The 16,229-nt window shown below is 34.2% G+C and overlaps 2 protein-coding genes across 2 annotated transcripts in view; one reads left to right on the plus strand and one right to left on the minus strand.

Annotated features, from left to right (window-relative positions):
- LOC5573499 (calcium/calmodulin-dependent 3',5'-cyclic nucleotide phosphodiesterase 1) overlaps nucleotides 1-16,229 on the minus strand; it is a 437,832-nt gene that overhangs the window by 248,060 nt on the left and 173,543 nt on the right.
- On the plus strand, nucleotides 5,008-14,030 carry LOC5573497 (maltase 2). The gene is made up of 3 exons (XM_001660857.2): nucleotides 5,008-5,610; nucleotides 12,568-12,852; nucleotides 12,915-14,030. Exons 1-3 carry the CDS (start codon nucleotides 5,098-5,100, stop codon nucleotides 13,920-13,922), a joined length of 1,806 nt encoding a protein of 601 aa, XP_001660907.2. The 5' UTR covers nucleotides 5,008-5,097; the 3' UTR covers nucleotides 13,923-14,030.

Genomic DNA, 16,229 nt, shown 5'->3' on the forward strand with positions numbered 1-16,229 from the left:
ATTCTGTTTTCTGTAAACATCAGCTCGGCAGAATTCAACAAACAGCGCTTTGTGTGTAGACATGTTCATGAATAAATTATGATTATAAAAATAAAACCCGACGAAAGCATTGGATGAAATGCTTAAAAAATCTTTGAACTGTTCTCTTATATTCCTGATTCCTCCTTATTCCTGTTTCAATATGCTAGGGAAGTCACAGGAATAATTCCTGAAGAAAGCAATGTTTTAAAGAATACCTGAAAGAAATCAAAATATGTGTAACAATTCAGATACTTTCGGGATAAATTCTTGAACCTCTTACAATTTTACAATGAAGACAAAAAAATGAAAAAAAAAAATCCTTGGAGTATTTCTGCTAAGGCGATACTTTGAAATGTTCTCAGCAAAATTCATGAACATGTAAATCCTGTATTAAATCCAGAAAGTGAATTGATTTTGAAAGAGGAGTTCTCAGAGGTTTCTCTGAACAAACTTTTTAAGTACCAGAAAAAAATTTAACAAACATGATTTTGAATAGATTTTTGAAGAACTTTATGGAGTCACTAAAGGCAAAATTTTGAGAGCATTTTCAGGACAAATTTCTTTAAGAATATCTTGTTCTTGGTTATAGACTAAATGGCTGTCCGTCTGTTTTGCTCAAATACAGATTTTAAGATTTCATTTGAGTCTGTCGTTTCGAACACATTGATTGTGCCTTTTTCAAGGAATCAATTGTTTTACATGTTTTCGTTAACATGCCCACAGCATAGGCAGCGTAAGTCAGCGTACATGTTTTGCCTGCTTTGGTACCGTAATCTGGGGACTATTTTACAATTTTTTACAATTTCTCCTTTGGAATTATGATATTGTCAAATTAATTTTGACAAAATCAGTACTTCATAGGTTACGATCAGTTAATGTAATCGATTTGTTATGGTATGAAATTTAACATTTTATAAAATTAATATCGAGATAGAAAATGACACGCTGAGGCGAAATTGATAACCATATTATAAAGCAGGTTGAGTAATAAAAAACATCCCTATCTACTAAATTTGAGTGCCTTGAATCCAAAAATGGTGTCCAAATTTTTACAGCTCGTGTATTTGGTTATTCTATAGCAAAATTTTATTTTGTAAATTTGCAATTGGGTGCTGAGCTAGTTGAGCACTTCCATGATTAACTATGACATTTCTCGGCCGAATCGTCTGAATCTTTGCAATAAGATGCATTTCAATACGACGCATATGGTTGCCAAATATGAGCTCAGTTTCTTTAAAAAAACACTGCCGAACTGATTCAACAGTGCCAAGCATATGATGCGGCTCCCTACGCCTAAATGTAGTCATTTTGCCTTGAAGTAAGCACGTTAATCGAGAACAAATGATTTTATGAGCAAAAAATTATGCTTGTAATGCTGTATGATTACAAAAATGAGTAAGCTTACACAACTTTTCCACTTGAAGCTAGGATGTAGCTTAGCACCAGCGAATTGTTCAGCACCGACATTTTCAACAATTGTTCTTACAGCTTCAAAAACTGTGAATATTTCTGTGAAAAACTTACCTCAAAAAATGAAATAGTTCAAAACCATCATTCGTCGTTCAAAAGATCCGGTTCACTAATATGTGTGATTCGGATCACTAAATTGAGCCGTTTTGCCCATCTATAATTCACAAAGCCGAAAAAAATGTTTCGTCACCGAATTCCTTGATGCATTCTTCAATGAAAGTTTCCTATAAAGCAGGGGTTTTCAACCTTTTTGGCTTGCGGAGCTTTTTTTAAATAAAATGGTTGCGCGGAGCAGTCCTTAATCATTCCCCTATTTGAAATCTGGATTTTGATCACCATTAAATCGATAACGCCTACGAAAATCGTGAATTTCTATTTGTCAATATTTCTCTAATTTTATTATTTTCAATTAAATCTTTTATAAAATTTATTTGCTGTTTTTTTTATTTCCAGATTTAAATATGCCAATTATGCAAGCAATAATGCATCTAAATGTAACTGTATGTGTTTTTTTGTCAAATGTTTCAAATATCGTAGCTTTCCAATGGCAGAATTGCTTTTGTCAGGAAATTTCCCGACTTTTGTGGTTAGTTCGATAAACTGAGTCAGTTTCGGTAGCGAAATATTTAATTTTTAAATTTCAAAAATGTGTCTGAACAGGTTCAAAGAATTCTCGAAGTTATTCATAATATTGATGAAACTCGTCAAAAAAATATAATTTTGTAACACGTTGTCAAGACATTTAAAGTACAATTTATCAAACTTTTTTGTGATCTAATCCACCAAGCATACAAAATAGAACTTGAACTCTCATTTCAGAAATAATTTGGTTGAAATTGCACGATTAAATTTCGGTTAAACCGATTTTTTCAACATGCTTGCAGTCTCCATACAAAATTCTTCGTTTCTTCTATATGGCAAAATACAATAATTCTCTAAACCATCAGAAAATAACTTTTCCGCATCGAAAGTATTATAAACTTTGTTGATAAGTATTGTTACATGCATAAAGTTTGAATTCTGTGGCAAATTAAGCAAATAAATTGTCTTATAAGCTGACAAACTTGCATGCAAGTTGGCTGAAATAGTCATTTTTTGCATTTTCAACAGCCAGACGTGCTATGATAATTCTGAAAACGGCAATGGATTCAGTAACGCTTACTTAAGTGAATAGGGGTATTTAGGTGCTGGAGACAAAAACGTGTTCCGCAGTGTTATCAAGATTTTGTGCTCCGCGGAGCACATTATGCAAACCGGCAATTTGACGTTTAATCGTCTTTCTCTTTCATGCACACATGCGCTAATGGATTGTTATCATGCGGAAACCGTTTCCGTGTGAAAACAACAAACAAAAATCCCATTTTTGCAGAACTTCGCGTGTTTGGCGCCACTTTTACCTTAGTTTCATTATTTCTTTTATTTGAAGCCTCAATGGTTTTAAAACAAAAGGTTATTGAATTTTCCTGATATTATTTACCCTTACATTAGTACTTACATGTTTCCAAGAAGGGATCAAGTGTCATCCAACTATTAAAAAGCTTCATAAGACATGACATTGGAAAAAGGACATTTTGAGGACTTTAATGCGGTTCAGAACCTTTTCGTTATGCATGATATTTCAAAACATGTTTTTTGAGAGCCTGTGCAGAAATTTAGATAAATTATGATTACCCTGGAAAGTTACAGCCGCATTGAAGAGAGAGAATCATATCTCCCCAGTCTTATAAAAAGATTTTTTTTTTTGAATATCTTCATTCGTTTCATTTAAAACATTACGTTCATTACTTATATCTAGGTTGTACTATACAAGGAAGGGAGCTTCAGATTCATTTTCAAAATTTAATGTTTAGTCCTCTTCAGGCCTGGTATTACAATAGCTAGTTCATATTCGTACAGCATACAACATGGCCGGTCTGAAATTTTGTTTGAAGATAGAACTCTCTCAATCTGTTCGGTAAAAATAACTGGGTTTTGGAACTACCGAAAAAGTCAGTAAACTAAAAAAAATGCCAAAAATCGAAAAACAGAGATTTTTCACTGAAATTTTGCAGAGAGCTTTCTTTTTATATCATATATCGATAAAAAATAAAACATGGTGAAATTTGCTTTTAATTACGCGTGGCGACAGTTTTAATTTTACTGACTTTTTTGGTAGTTCCAAAACCCAGTCAAATTTTACCGACCCCAGTAATTTAATCTAAGTGTGAAAGCTTATTCTTAAGGCAATGTTTCGATTTTTTGTTAATAAGTGGGTGAAGTAAAGTTAGGCGAAATTTCGAGCGGGGTAAAAGTTTCTTTTTAGGATTTCAAGCTCAATTGAAAATAAAACTTATAAATTTCATGGTGGTTCGAATTCTATTCAAGTAAGAGACTTTCCCTCCAAATATCATAAAACATCTATTGAGATTTGGAAAAGTTATGGCTTTTTGTTGTTATTCGATTTTTGGTCAAACTTTTGCTGCATGATAAAATCTTATTCAATATTTTATGTAATGGCGTTTCTAGGCTTATCATAAGGATGCTTTGAGGTGTATTAGTTTTTCCATAAATGCTTGGAAACAATTTTTGGTCCATAGTGGGGCAAAAGTTTGGATCAGCGGGGCAAAAGTTCGACCCATGTGTAAACTCACCGGAAAAAAATGAAAATTACCTAAAATCCACATATTATCTTCAAATTTAGCAAAATTTGCCTGATCGTGCGAAAAATGTCACCAAAATTTTACATTTTCACTTAGTTTTCCGACAAACGGCTATTTTTGGGTATACTGAAATTAACCTTGTTTTGGGCAATTTTTTGATGAAAATTTAGTGTGTATATTTTGGCAAACGTTTACGGCTGATTTGAAGTATGTTTATTTTAAAATTATCGATATTTTGTGTTTTAGCCAGCGAACTTTTGCCCCACACTAGATTCGAACTCTTGCACCGATGGGGCAAAAGTTCGTTTAAGACAATCAATTTTGAAACTTTTATAACTTATAATTGGTAAATATTTTGACACAATTTTTGTTTTTGTGTATGGTTTTTATTTTGTTTTAATTACTTTTGTTTTTAGAGAAACTTTGATTATACCACTTAGGCCGAACTTTGGCCCACCTAATACTACAAACATTTTATAAATTTGTTACATTTGGCTTGAATGCCCTCAATATGATTGAATAAATATGATGAATCTCGATCAATACAAGTATGCACACATTACATGATGTTTTTTTTTTTAAATTCAATTCAGTTAAATTTGGGTACTTTGTAGGATTGAGGAACTTTCATGCTCCGATGATAATCATTTGCTATTTCTCGCGTAATCGAGTTGCCAACTATTTGTGAGGTTGATACCACGTCACGGAACGAATCACACCAAAACATTATCGATTTTCAAGAGCAATCGGAAACCGAATAGCCGAAAATGGTTTGAATTGCTCGCACAACTTATCTGACAGTTATCTGCATAGCCTGTTCTCTGTCACCGAGATAAGGCAATCGGGAACGAGGGTCACTATAAAAAGCACAAGGCGTGGTCGATCCAGATACATTTGTCCCGCGTAACTAGGTGTTAATCCGAATCCCCGTCAAGTCAGTGTCGTTCGTTGGTCGTAGTTGTCCCGTATGAAGAAGTGCGCAGTCGTGTGCTTGCTGGGCCTGTTGGCTCTGGCAGGTGCAAAATCCGCCGTGAAACAAGATGGTCACGATCACGATATGCCGGAGTTGGATTGGTGGGAGGGTGGAGTGTTCTACCAGATCTATCCGCGGTCGTTCAAGGATACCAACAACGACGGCGTAGGGGATATTGCCGGAATCATGGAGAAGCTGGACCATTTGGTGGATCTGGGAGTGACGGGAGTGTGGTTCAGTCCGCTGTTCAAGTCACCGATGAAGGATTTCGGGTACGATATTTCCGACTTTAAGGATGTCGACCCGACGTTCGGTACGTTGGAGGATCTGAAAGCTTTGATCAAGAAGGCCAAGGAGTTGGGTATCAAGGTGATCTTGGACTTTGTTCCGAATCATACTAGCGACGAACACGAGTGGTTCAAGAAGGCACTGGCTGATGATCCGGATTATATTGATTACTATGTGTGGAAGGATGGAAATGCCGAAGGAGGTCCACCGAATAATTGGGTAAGTGTGGGAGAATGGCGAGGGATGTTGGTGTTATAACTCTGTTGAAATGACAAATAAGTGATAGAATTGAAAACTTGGAAAACCGAAGATAAAGTGCGTATCGAAAAGACTAATCAAGAAAAAAAATCTGGAGAATTCATATGTACGGTTTCATGTATTACCTGAATATTAGACTATATTTTCGACATGTGTATCTTGTGCTTGCTAAATGATTTACTGATGCATAAGCGGTCAAGAGCGTACTAGTGCCCAAGTGCTCAAAAGACTACTAAGTGAACTATGGCAATTGAGAAGAACGCCAGAAAAAAAAGATGACGATCAGTAGTTAGGATATCGATTCTTTGACAAAATTCAGTTCAGTTGAAATTTCAAACACGCATCATCTATAATTCAAAAATGGGTTCGAAGGATTAGAATGCACTATTAAGCCATTAAACTTTAAAAGGTTATACAATAGAATTCTTGGTATTTTCTAAACCTGTGCAGCCTTAATATCTCCATGATAATCATAATTAATTTTTTTTATCGGAATGTTTGCTTTGTCAGATAGAGCACGTGATTGAGTTGCGTAAAATCGTTATCTTTTTTTCGTCATTCAAAATCAACATTTTTAAAATTTGAGTGCTTGTGTTCAAACATAGTTTGGAAAAAAATCCAACAAGCTAGTCTACTTCTAATGTTTTTTGTCATTGGTAAGCTTAATGTAGCGTCACGATAAAATTTGACGAAAGCTCTTCACAATATATCTCAATTCAATGATAGCCATACTTGTTTTTTCTCTTTAGGAAACCTTTCTTTGGTTTCTACCAACTCTATTCAGTTTTGCAGTGAATTTGTAGCTCACGTTCACTTAAATTTGATCTCTTTCCCGTAACTTTTCAAATTTCGCTTAAGATTGTTCTCAAACTTATCAGTTCTACTTTCAATGTGGATTAAGATGTAACTCAAAATTTTGAACATGGTGCCCAACAAATGTTCGAAATTTTTTTTTTGTTAATATAAGGTGGAAATGCATCGAAATTATGGTTTAAATTTACTAGAGCAAAAATTTAGAGAACCAAACCATGCTCGGCCCTGAAAATGTGATCGATAGTTTACCACCAGCGAGTAACCAATCGATCAACTTTTCAGCATCGAGCATTGTTTGGTTCTCCAGATTTGTGCTCTTGAAAATTTTGAGCTGTGGCTTCGGTTCATCTTCACCTTTATGTTTGGCATAAAGTCATTTGACATAACGGTCGTTTGGTATATTGATCGTTAGGCATAGTAGTCGTTTGGCACAATGAGTCTGAAACCAAGGATTTCTTAAGGAGACGCTCGTTTTAAGTTTCTTTTGAATCATCAGGTTTAATAATTCTATAGCTTCTTCCGTTTTCATAATAATTCCGGAGACTTTCCCAAACATTTATCTCGCTTGAACCCTTGTCGAGTGTAATAGTGCAAAACTCACAGCAATCCGTTGATCCGTTCTCAAGCCATTTCGTGACATACAAACACCACACCGTTTTATTTCTTTAGATAAAATCACACTGGTGGCGAACGATCGATTTATCTGACGATGGCTGAAAAATATCAACAATCTTCGAATATACATTATTTTGGAATTGATTGGTAGAAAACATAATGATGCTTTATTCTCAATCTCGTGCTCTTGAATAAACTCATTAATTTGCGACAATGGACAAAATATTGCAAGTATTTTATTATTATTTACCCAGAGATTGACCTTCCTTAAAATAAAAAAAAAATTCTTCTAAGTTGTGCTTCCGGAAAAAATAGCACTGAATTTTTTGATATATTTATCGCAAATCTACCCTTTCTTCAAATATTACATATTCTTTCGAGATATGATGTAACAAAAATTATAGTTATTAAAAATATGAATGGAAATTTGAATAAAATTTTGTTCCGATAATTACACAGCGTAACAAAATTGACATTTTTGCGTGTTTCAAGGAACGCATTATGTGTCTCTAGTAGATTTAGGGTTGCTGAAACTGTTGCCGTTCTCAGAAATGTTCCAGCACGCCAAAATTGTTATCAGGACGCCAAAATTGTATAAAACACTTTTTTGATCCATGTTGACATGAAATTTAAAATATGATTTAACAAACTTTTTTATAATCTAATCCACCAAGGATGCAATATATGAGTTTAACTTTCATTTCAGATGTAATTTGGATCAAATCGCAAAATTAAGTTGAAAATAGTCTCCATATAAAATTCTTAGTTTATCTTAAGTACTGTTCATTTTATAAAGTGGACACTTTGTGCATGCTGCATCTTTTTAATTTATCAATCGAATTTCAATCGGTTTTCTGTACATCGTTCGACTAGTATTGTACAATGTTGTAATAATAAAATATCCTCTAAAATAATTTAATTGCAAACGAATATAGAACAACGTTTAGAACGGTCGATTTTTTGAGGTTATCAAAATCAATATTTTTTTTATTTTCAAAAAAGGCTTGTTCTGCGAAAGCAACATCAATCAGAAGCCTGATGGAAAATATCAAGTTATTTTTGGAGCAACAATTTTACTGATATAATAAAATCATTTTTCTCCTATATTTTTGGAGAAAAATATTTTAAATTTGAAGGGAACTAATATGAGTAGATTTTTTTGGTTTAAAGCACGTCCTGACGGAAATGCTAATATAGAATTAATATTCAAAATAATTTACGCCTTCATAGAGTCACTTAATTAGTCTCCACGTTACATTTAAATCACAATAGAAAAACAATTGCTTCATTTTTAGAAGACCTTTCAAAGCACAATGACAATCATTGAAATTGGCCACACTGCTGTAATAAAATCGATTTTATTTTGCACATATTATTTTCATAATATGCTATTCTGAGATTACCAATTGAAATATTCGGAGAAAAACGTTTACAATTTGCTGTAGATCGATAAATATGCGTACATGATTTTAAAAGTATGAGACTTTTTAGTAAAACGATCATAAAATGTAAAATTTATACTTAAGACTGTGGTTTAAACTCACGATTTAGCTCTCGTTTATACAAATATAGTTTCTTTAGTAATCCAAACTAGTTTTGAACACGCTTTTTACTTTTCTCTTTTGCTGGGAGTGAAAGGATGTTGTATCAACAAATTTGAACATATATAGATAAATCACTAATGTTACCTAATGTCAGTGAATGGTGGAATGTGATTCATTTTTTTTAAGCTACGCCTTTAGTAGAATAGTAAAGGATACAAACATACAATTTGTTCATAAAAATGAGGATTTTTGTTTTGCGAAAAATAGTGTTAAACTTTTACAATCAGCTTTTCTTAAGAGTTTTTGGAAAAACTATTTAGCTCTTCAACCAAAAGCATTTTCTAAGATCCTATATTTTCATAGCATTGTAGAATAATAGTTGAATGATGCACAGAAAACCGATTACGATTTTATCAACAAATAGAAAAGATATAGCATAAACAAAGTGTCCACTTTATAAAATGAACAGTCCTTATTTGGCAAAATACAATACTTTTCAAAACCATCATAAAATAACTTTTTAGCATCGAAAGAATCATGCACTTTGTTTCTAATAATTTCTATACACAAGAAGTTTGAATTCTATGCCAAATCAAACGAAAAAATGCCTTCTAAGCTGGCAAACTTGCATACAAGTTGGCTAAAATAATCAAATATTGCATTTTCAACAACCAATATCCCAAAAACTAGATGCGCTATGGTAAATTTAAAAACAGCAATGGATTTAGCAACCCTTTATTCAGTAAAAAGCGGTATTTTGGTGCTTGGGATGAAAACGTGTTCCTACTGAAGTAAGAATGACGAACAAATACATTAATCTGCTCAAGATAAAAGCAGTAAAAAAATCAATAAAAAAAAATCGATTGCTGCAGTTACTCATAATCATTGCTTGGATTCTTCTAATATTTCAACACACAATTTTTTTTTTTACCAACACTGAATCTTGTTTTGAAATATGCTTGAAACATTGTTGCATATTTAAATTTTAAATTTTTCCTTCTTTCAAATGAAAGGCGGTTCTTTAAACTAGAATTTCCAAAATTTAAATTAATATATGATCGTTCAAAAATTTTCCTACAAATTTGTATAGAAAATTTCGTTTAAATTAAGCTATGTGAAAATTATTTGGCATTGAAGCTTTAAATATTTAAAATAAAAATATACACATAAAATAATACACTCCCGTGCAAAAGTTTGGGTTCACCCCCTAAAAACATATTAAAGTGTTCAGTTCATATCTGTGGGATTGATCCAATTGAAACTCTTTAAGCCGCACTCGATAGGCAAAGAATTATTCTTACTTTGTATGTATTTTCCAAAAACATTTCTTGAATTTTGTATACAAAATTTTTACTTGAAAATTGTGACATTTAAAAAAAAAACACGCTTATGCACGGGAGTGTAAAGGATATTTTTGAAAATGCTGCAATAATAGGTCTTTGGATAAGAGCTTTAAATATTTTGCATATAAATTTTCCCTTCTTCTACCAAGTTGTCTTCAAGTTATGGAAATTTCCATTACGAAAAGATCCTGGACCGACCGGGATTCGAACCCAGACACCTTCAGCATGGCTTTGCTTTGTAGCCGTGGACTCTAACCACTCGGCTAAGGAAGGTCCCGCCAAAGGACCATTATGCCAAATGACCTTATGCTAAACTTCTTTATGCCAAACGATTATATGCCAAACGGGGTACAATCAGTGTTTGGATTTTGAGACGTGTAACTTTTTCGCAAATCTTTACATCAATTTGTCCATCTAATCCAATTGCAAATTATATGTAATGTTTAGCTTTCCGGTAGTTGTTAAACTTCCACTCGGCTGGTTAGCCGTAAATCACGATTCATAATTAAAAACAAGTATTAAAAATCAATTTAAGCACAGTGGTTCAGATTCAAAAATTCATGAAAAAAAAGCATTCTCATTATCTGACAAGTGTTGTGGAACACGTTTTAGGGATAAAACCCATAAGTATATTCGCCATTTGTTGGTTTCCATAGAACAAAATTTAAACATTTCAAATGTTTGAGGTTTTCCGTACATTTTGAGGCTCTCAACTTTTCACAAAAAGAATGCTTAGGCAAGAGCATCCTTCTCCAATGGATTCCTAGGAGAATTTAGGCAAGACATCTCTGCGAGGAGTGGCGAAGAGCGATTTGCATGATTTGAAGAATCTGCCTTTTTATTTACGTACCTACAGTTAAGTCGGGAAAGTTAAGTCCAGGTAAAAATGAGTTATAGGCCAGAAAAAAGAATATGCTGATAAATTAAATTACGCGAGGTTTGATGAAGATGTAAAACTTGAGCATCAAAGCACAAATTAAGGTTTTTGGACATGTGCACATTAAATTCTCTTATAAAGTTTGTGTATGTTCTTAACTGTTTGATATTGTACATGAATGTTTGAATTTGTTTCTCAACTAAAACATGTTTGGAAATTGTGTTTTTGCCAGCTTATTAGAAAATTGGACCTCTGTGGTTTGGTAACCTAAAACGAACCAGCCTTCAGCCAAGAGTCACGACACGGTGTGCAGTATTCAAAAAAAAAACTTTGTTCTACGTTAACAAGTCAATTTTATTTTCTCTTAGTGCTCTGTATACTGACAAACATGCAGCTTGCTACAGCTGATACTGATTAATTTGTAGTACTCTATTTGAGCAAACGACATTCGGCCAAACGACCCTTTCAGCCAAATAGCATTTGGCCTAATGGCTTTTGGCCAAACGGCATTTGACCAAATGTCTGGATACAGGATTGAAAGCTTTCGTTTAAAGTACAGACAGTAGGGAATGGTGTTTTAATTTATTCATAGAAAATATGTTTCCTTTCCTTCCTCCTTCACAGAAAATTGTGCTGAGAAGCAAGTTTTCGTCCAGTTGTGACCAGAGTTTGCTTTCACAATTATTTTCTTCAAAGAGTCTTCAGATGAACTATATATATATTTCAAATTTATGTTATCTATTTCAGCATTTGACCATTCTTACATTGGTATATCGTACGGCAATTATGAAAACACTCTATACCCTAGAAGGTCGATAACATTTCCAACCTAAATCGAAACGAAATTCGAACACGCTAGCTTCAACGAATCTATGATAAAAGCTCGAATGAAAAAAAAATTGAAGATAAAATTAAACTAGAGATTTTAGGCCTTTTGTACTTTTGACGTCTTGTCTTTTCACGATTCCTCTGAATGGTTTTGCTAGATTACCACCGGAAATTTTTTATCGATATTTCTGATGGTATTTGTATACAATTCTATGTAGATCAAGTTTTCAAGTTCCATATTTGATTTGGTTCTTGAAAAAAAATATGGTTGAATACATGGTAAAATTTATGAATATCTTGAAATCTGGCTAAAAATTGTGATATTCATTTTTCTTGTAATTTTATTTGTATTCATTACTTTTTATACTATTAAAAAAAATTAGGCAAAATCTTCAACAAACACCTTTTAAAATTTTTCGGAGATTCCTTAAAAAATATACTATTATTTCTATTTATCTAGTTTTCTACAGTTTTTCAATAACAGTTCATATGATGGCCATGAATGTTGAATTTTTAAATAATAATGTCCAGTAAGATTTTTTTTTATGAAACTCTATGTGGCAGTTTAAAAAAGCGTTCATTGTAGGATTTTTCAAATTTTTATATGAATTAAATTACTAGCTTCTGAGATCTAGTTGTTTGATGGTAACTGTTGAGAAAATGCAAGGAATACCTAATTATTATTTAAAAATATTCAAGATCCTAACTTGAATTCAAATTATAACTTGAATATTCCAGTTATAATTTGGCTCACTATTATCTCATAGGCCCAATACAACGACGGTACATTTAGCCACTGATTACTCCAAGCTTTAACTAGAAACTTACTCAGAAAATCCATTATATTCCATACCACCAATAGCACTGATGAAAAATTTCTATACGTTTCCATCCACAGCAATCCGTGTTCCACACTGATGCGTGGACCAAACCGGCCGGTAAGTCCAAGTACTATCTGCACCAGTTCGACAAGGGCCAACCGGATTTGAACTACGAAAACCCGAAGGTCAAGGCAGAGATGGAGGAGATGCTCCATTTCTGGTTTGAATTGGGCGTGGATGGTTTCCGCATCGATGCCATCAACCACGCTTATGAGGACGCAGGTTTCTTGGACGAACCGATCATTGATGAAAACAAGGGACTGTTCTACGAAAACATGGAACACATCTACACGATGAACCAGGTGCGTAATTTTCCTGTATTTTTTTGCATGTGCATAATTGATTCGTTTTATTCTCCCCGCAGAATGAATCGTATGAGCTGATCTACGATTGGCGCGTGGTTTTCGATGAGTGGTCGGAAAAGTCGAACCAAACCAAGCTGATGATGACGGAAGCGTATGCCAATATGGAGCAAACCATGCGCTGGTACGGTGATGGCAAACGTAACGGATCGCACTTCCCATTCAACTTTGCCATGATCAACCGGATTGAGAGCAGCTCCAATGCTGCCGACTTTAAGGAAGTCATTGACGAGTGGTTGGATAACATGCCGGAAGGAGGTAACGCTAACTGGGTGCTGGGAAATCACGATCGTCCACGTATTGCTTCGCGATTTGGTCGGGATCGTGCTGCTAGCTTTGCCATTATGGAAATGACTTTGCCAGGCATTGCCGTCGTCTACTATGGGGAGGAAATCGGCATGGAGGACTACCGTGACATCAGCTTCGAAGATACACAGGACCCTCAAGCTGCCAACACCAACAAGGAAATTTATCAGTTGTATACTCGTGACCCGGTGAGAACTCCTTTCCAGTGGGACAATACGACATATGCGGGCTTCACAGGAAGTGCTGCCGAAAAGACATGGTTGCCTGTTCATCCCAACTACAAGGAATTGAATCTGGCTGCCCAGAAAGAGGACCCGAAGAGTCTTTTCACTCTGTATAAAAACTTGATCCAACTCCGCAAAGATCACACTTTCAAGTACGGTAGCTTCGAATCTAAGGCTCTGGTCAACAACGTGTTCGGTTTCACCAGAAAGCTGGATGACCACAAGTCGTACGCTGTTGTGGTCAACATGAACTCAATGGAAGCCCAACTCAACCTGAAGCATTTGGACGAAGGTATCGAGAAGTTGAAGGTGGTTCTGAGTGCACCCGAGTCCAAGTATGCTGTCGATGATGTGATAAGCAACGTCGAGTACCTGACTTTGGACAAATACGACGCAGTAGTGTTCGAGATGAGCGGCAGTGCTGCCTTAACTGGATCGTTGACGTTGCTGCTGGTAGCGGTGCTGAGGTTTTTGTTCTAGGTGGATCTCAGAGATATGTGTTATATAATTTTAAGTTTACATCGGTTATCTGTCGTTATCGGTATGGAGATTAAAGTATTTTGTTCGATGTATTTCGATGAACGTGAATTTTATTGAGTTGGCAGAAGATTGATGGAGTATCATTACACAATTGATGCTGAAAGGTTGACATGCCCTATCTGAATAAGCCTTATACGGGATGCACTCGATCCTGAACGTACTTTCCAACCGGTTTAAATTTCTGCTCGTTCGAAGCGCTTTCCACCAGATTGGTCCTTCCCCAAGCAGCACACCTTGTCACTACAAACTCACAGCAATTTTTATGTAAAAAAATGTTGATTGATTGACTCTTTATTAAGGGGAAATTCAGCCCGAGGCTGGTTCATCCTCGAAACAAATGTTAAGAAAAATGACAAGCTAATGTAACGAAATATTTACCAGCTATGTAACGAATAAAGCGCAGGAGGTGGAGTCAATATGCAACATGTGAAGCTAATTGTTTTAAGTCGCAATTGAGTCCTTATGGCCCAAACTTGTACTACTGTGTAACAGAACGAGCACAAGTTAAGTTGTAGAATGTCGATCAAAATATTGCCAAAATACATGCCGTTCATAAGTACCTATTATTTGTTTTGATTACAGAATAGTTGCGAAGCAAATCGAAACTAAGAAGGAAAATGGAAATTGTAGGGAGCAAAATTAACGAATTTATGTAATTAATACTCTGTTTTTTTACTAATGTACTACCGCAAATTACAATGCAAATCAAATTCTACCGTGAACATTCATATGATACTTTTGGAAAATTAACGCGCTTCATATAAACGAATCATTTTATGCATCATTTTCAAAATATTAATGCAATGTATATACACGAGATTGTCCGAATTAATTTCAAAATATGCGATATATTGAATTTATTATAACTTATTCGTTCAGGCTCCATTGGCGTAATAAAATAAACAAGATAACTTTACTTTAATTTAAACATACGGCAGTGTATGAATTTGCAAACTTTTAAGAAATGTCCAAACATTGTTTTGTGGCGGAAAGTCAACCACTATCTCAGATACACAACAATCTAAAAAATAACGTAGGTAAAAAATGTCTCAATACTATTCGAATTTCAAATTTCAAAATCAGTTTCTATTATTTTTTGTTTATTACAAATGTACATAAATGTTCATCGTCAGAAAATGGGATTGAAAACTGTACATTAAACCTAATCACAAATTTAAGTGCAATGAAAATATGGTATGGAGAAATTCATTGTCAGCAGTGTGAAAACATCAATCAAGTTTCTGACCTGTTTCATCAGTCACTCGTAACCGACAGTTAATGTTTGACGCTTACTAAAATTCATTGGAAGCAATTATGATGTTTTTTCTTAATATATTCCACAGTGATACTTGTGACATATAAACAAAGAGGATACAATGCAACCACAAGATAACTATTTTTCTACAAGAGAGTAGTATCAAACCGTCGTCATGCACAGTGGGATAAAATTTAAATAATGTCCCAAATCATTACTAATCTTTTATTCGTGCTTTGATTTTTTTAATTTCAAAATTTATCAACACTTATTGGGTTGCTGAATTAACGCTGTAATACATTGATTAAAATATAGTATAAATATATTTTTTGGATTCCCTAAACATTCTGTTTTTAAAAAACTCTAACGAAACTTATAAAAAAATTTAAACATTAGGAATTATCCGTAAATTACGTCACGCTCAAATTGATCAACTTCGACCACCTCTCTCATTGTTACATTTTTATATAGGAGCCATTTTTTGTTCTGTGCGTTACGTTTCAAGAAGCATATTTTCCCTTTTTCAGGACGTGAAATTATTTATAATCGCTCCTTTACCCTGAATCATGAAAGAAGATCAGTTCAATGATTCTTGAAATTTAAGCAATTGATTAGTAATTTATTAATTAAGCTCAAAAATGTATTTTGTCCTAACATTAGCCCGTTGTGCAATACAATAACATGAGTATTACATTATTGTTGCAGTTATGTCACACTGACTGCAAGGCAACCTTGATAGTCTGTTAAAAGGATTGCTGTAACTGAGCTGCAACTTTCTCAATTGATTGTTAGGTGGGTCAAAATCGTTCAGCTTATCGTGTTTGATTACATTGATGTGAAACACTGGTGAAATGAGTTTCCTGAATTGTAAAATGTGCTTCCTGAAATGTAAAATGAGCGGGAGAGTGTGCCTAATTAGATGAAGTGCTTTAAAATGATTTGAAGACGTGTGAAGAATAATTTCTGCCAATACGATCTGTGTTGACCACATC

Source organism: Aedes aegypti, chromosome 2 (genome assembly GCF_002204515.2).
Source record: "Aedes aegypti strain LVP_AGWG chromosome 2, AaegL5.0 Primary Assembly, whole genome shotgun sequence".
NCBI classification, from domain to species: Eukaryota; Metazoa; Arthropoda; class Insecta; order Diptera; family Culicidae; genus Aedes; species Aedes aegypti.

Bases quoted from the DNA above. Each gene is read 5' to 3' on its own strand.
- LOC5573497 (XM_001660857.2), top strand. From the start codon at position 5,098: ATGAAGAAGTGCGCAGTCGTGTGCTTGCTGGGCCTGTTGGCTCTGGCA. The intron at 5,611-12,567 runs GTAAGTGTGGGA...TTCCATCCACAG, and splicing joins GAGGTCCACCGAATAATTGG to CAATCCGTGTTCCACACTGA. The intron at 12,853-12,914 runs GTGCGTAATTTT...TTCTCCCCGCAG, and splicing joins ACATCTACACGATGAACCAG to AATGAATCGTATGAGCTGAT.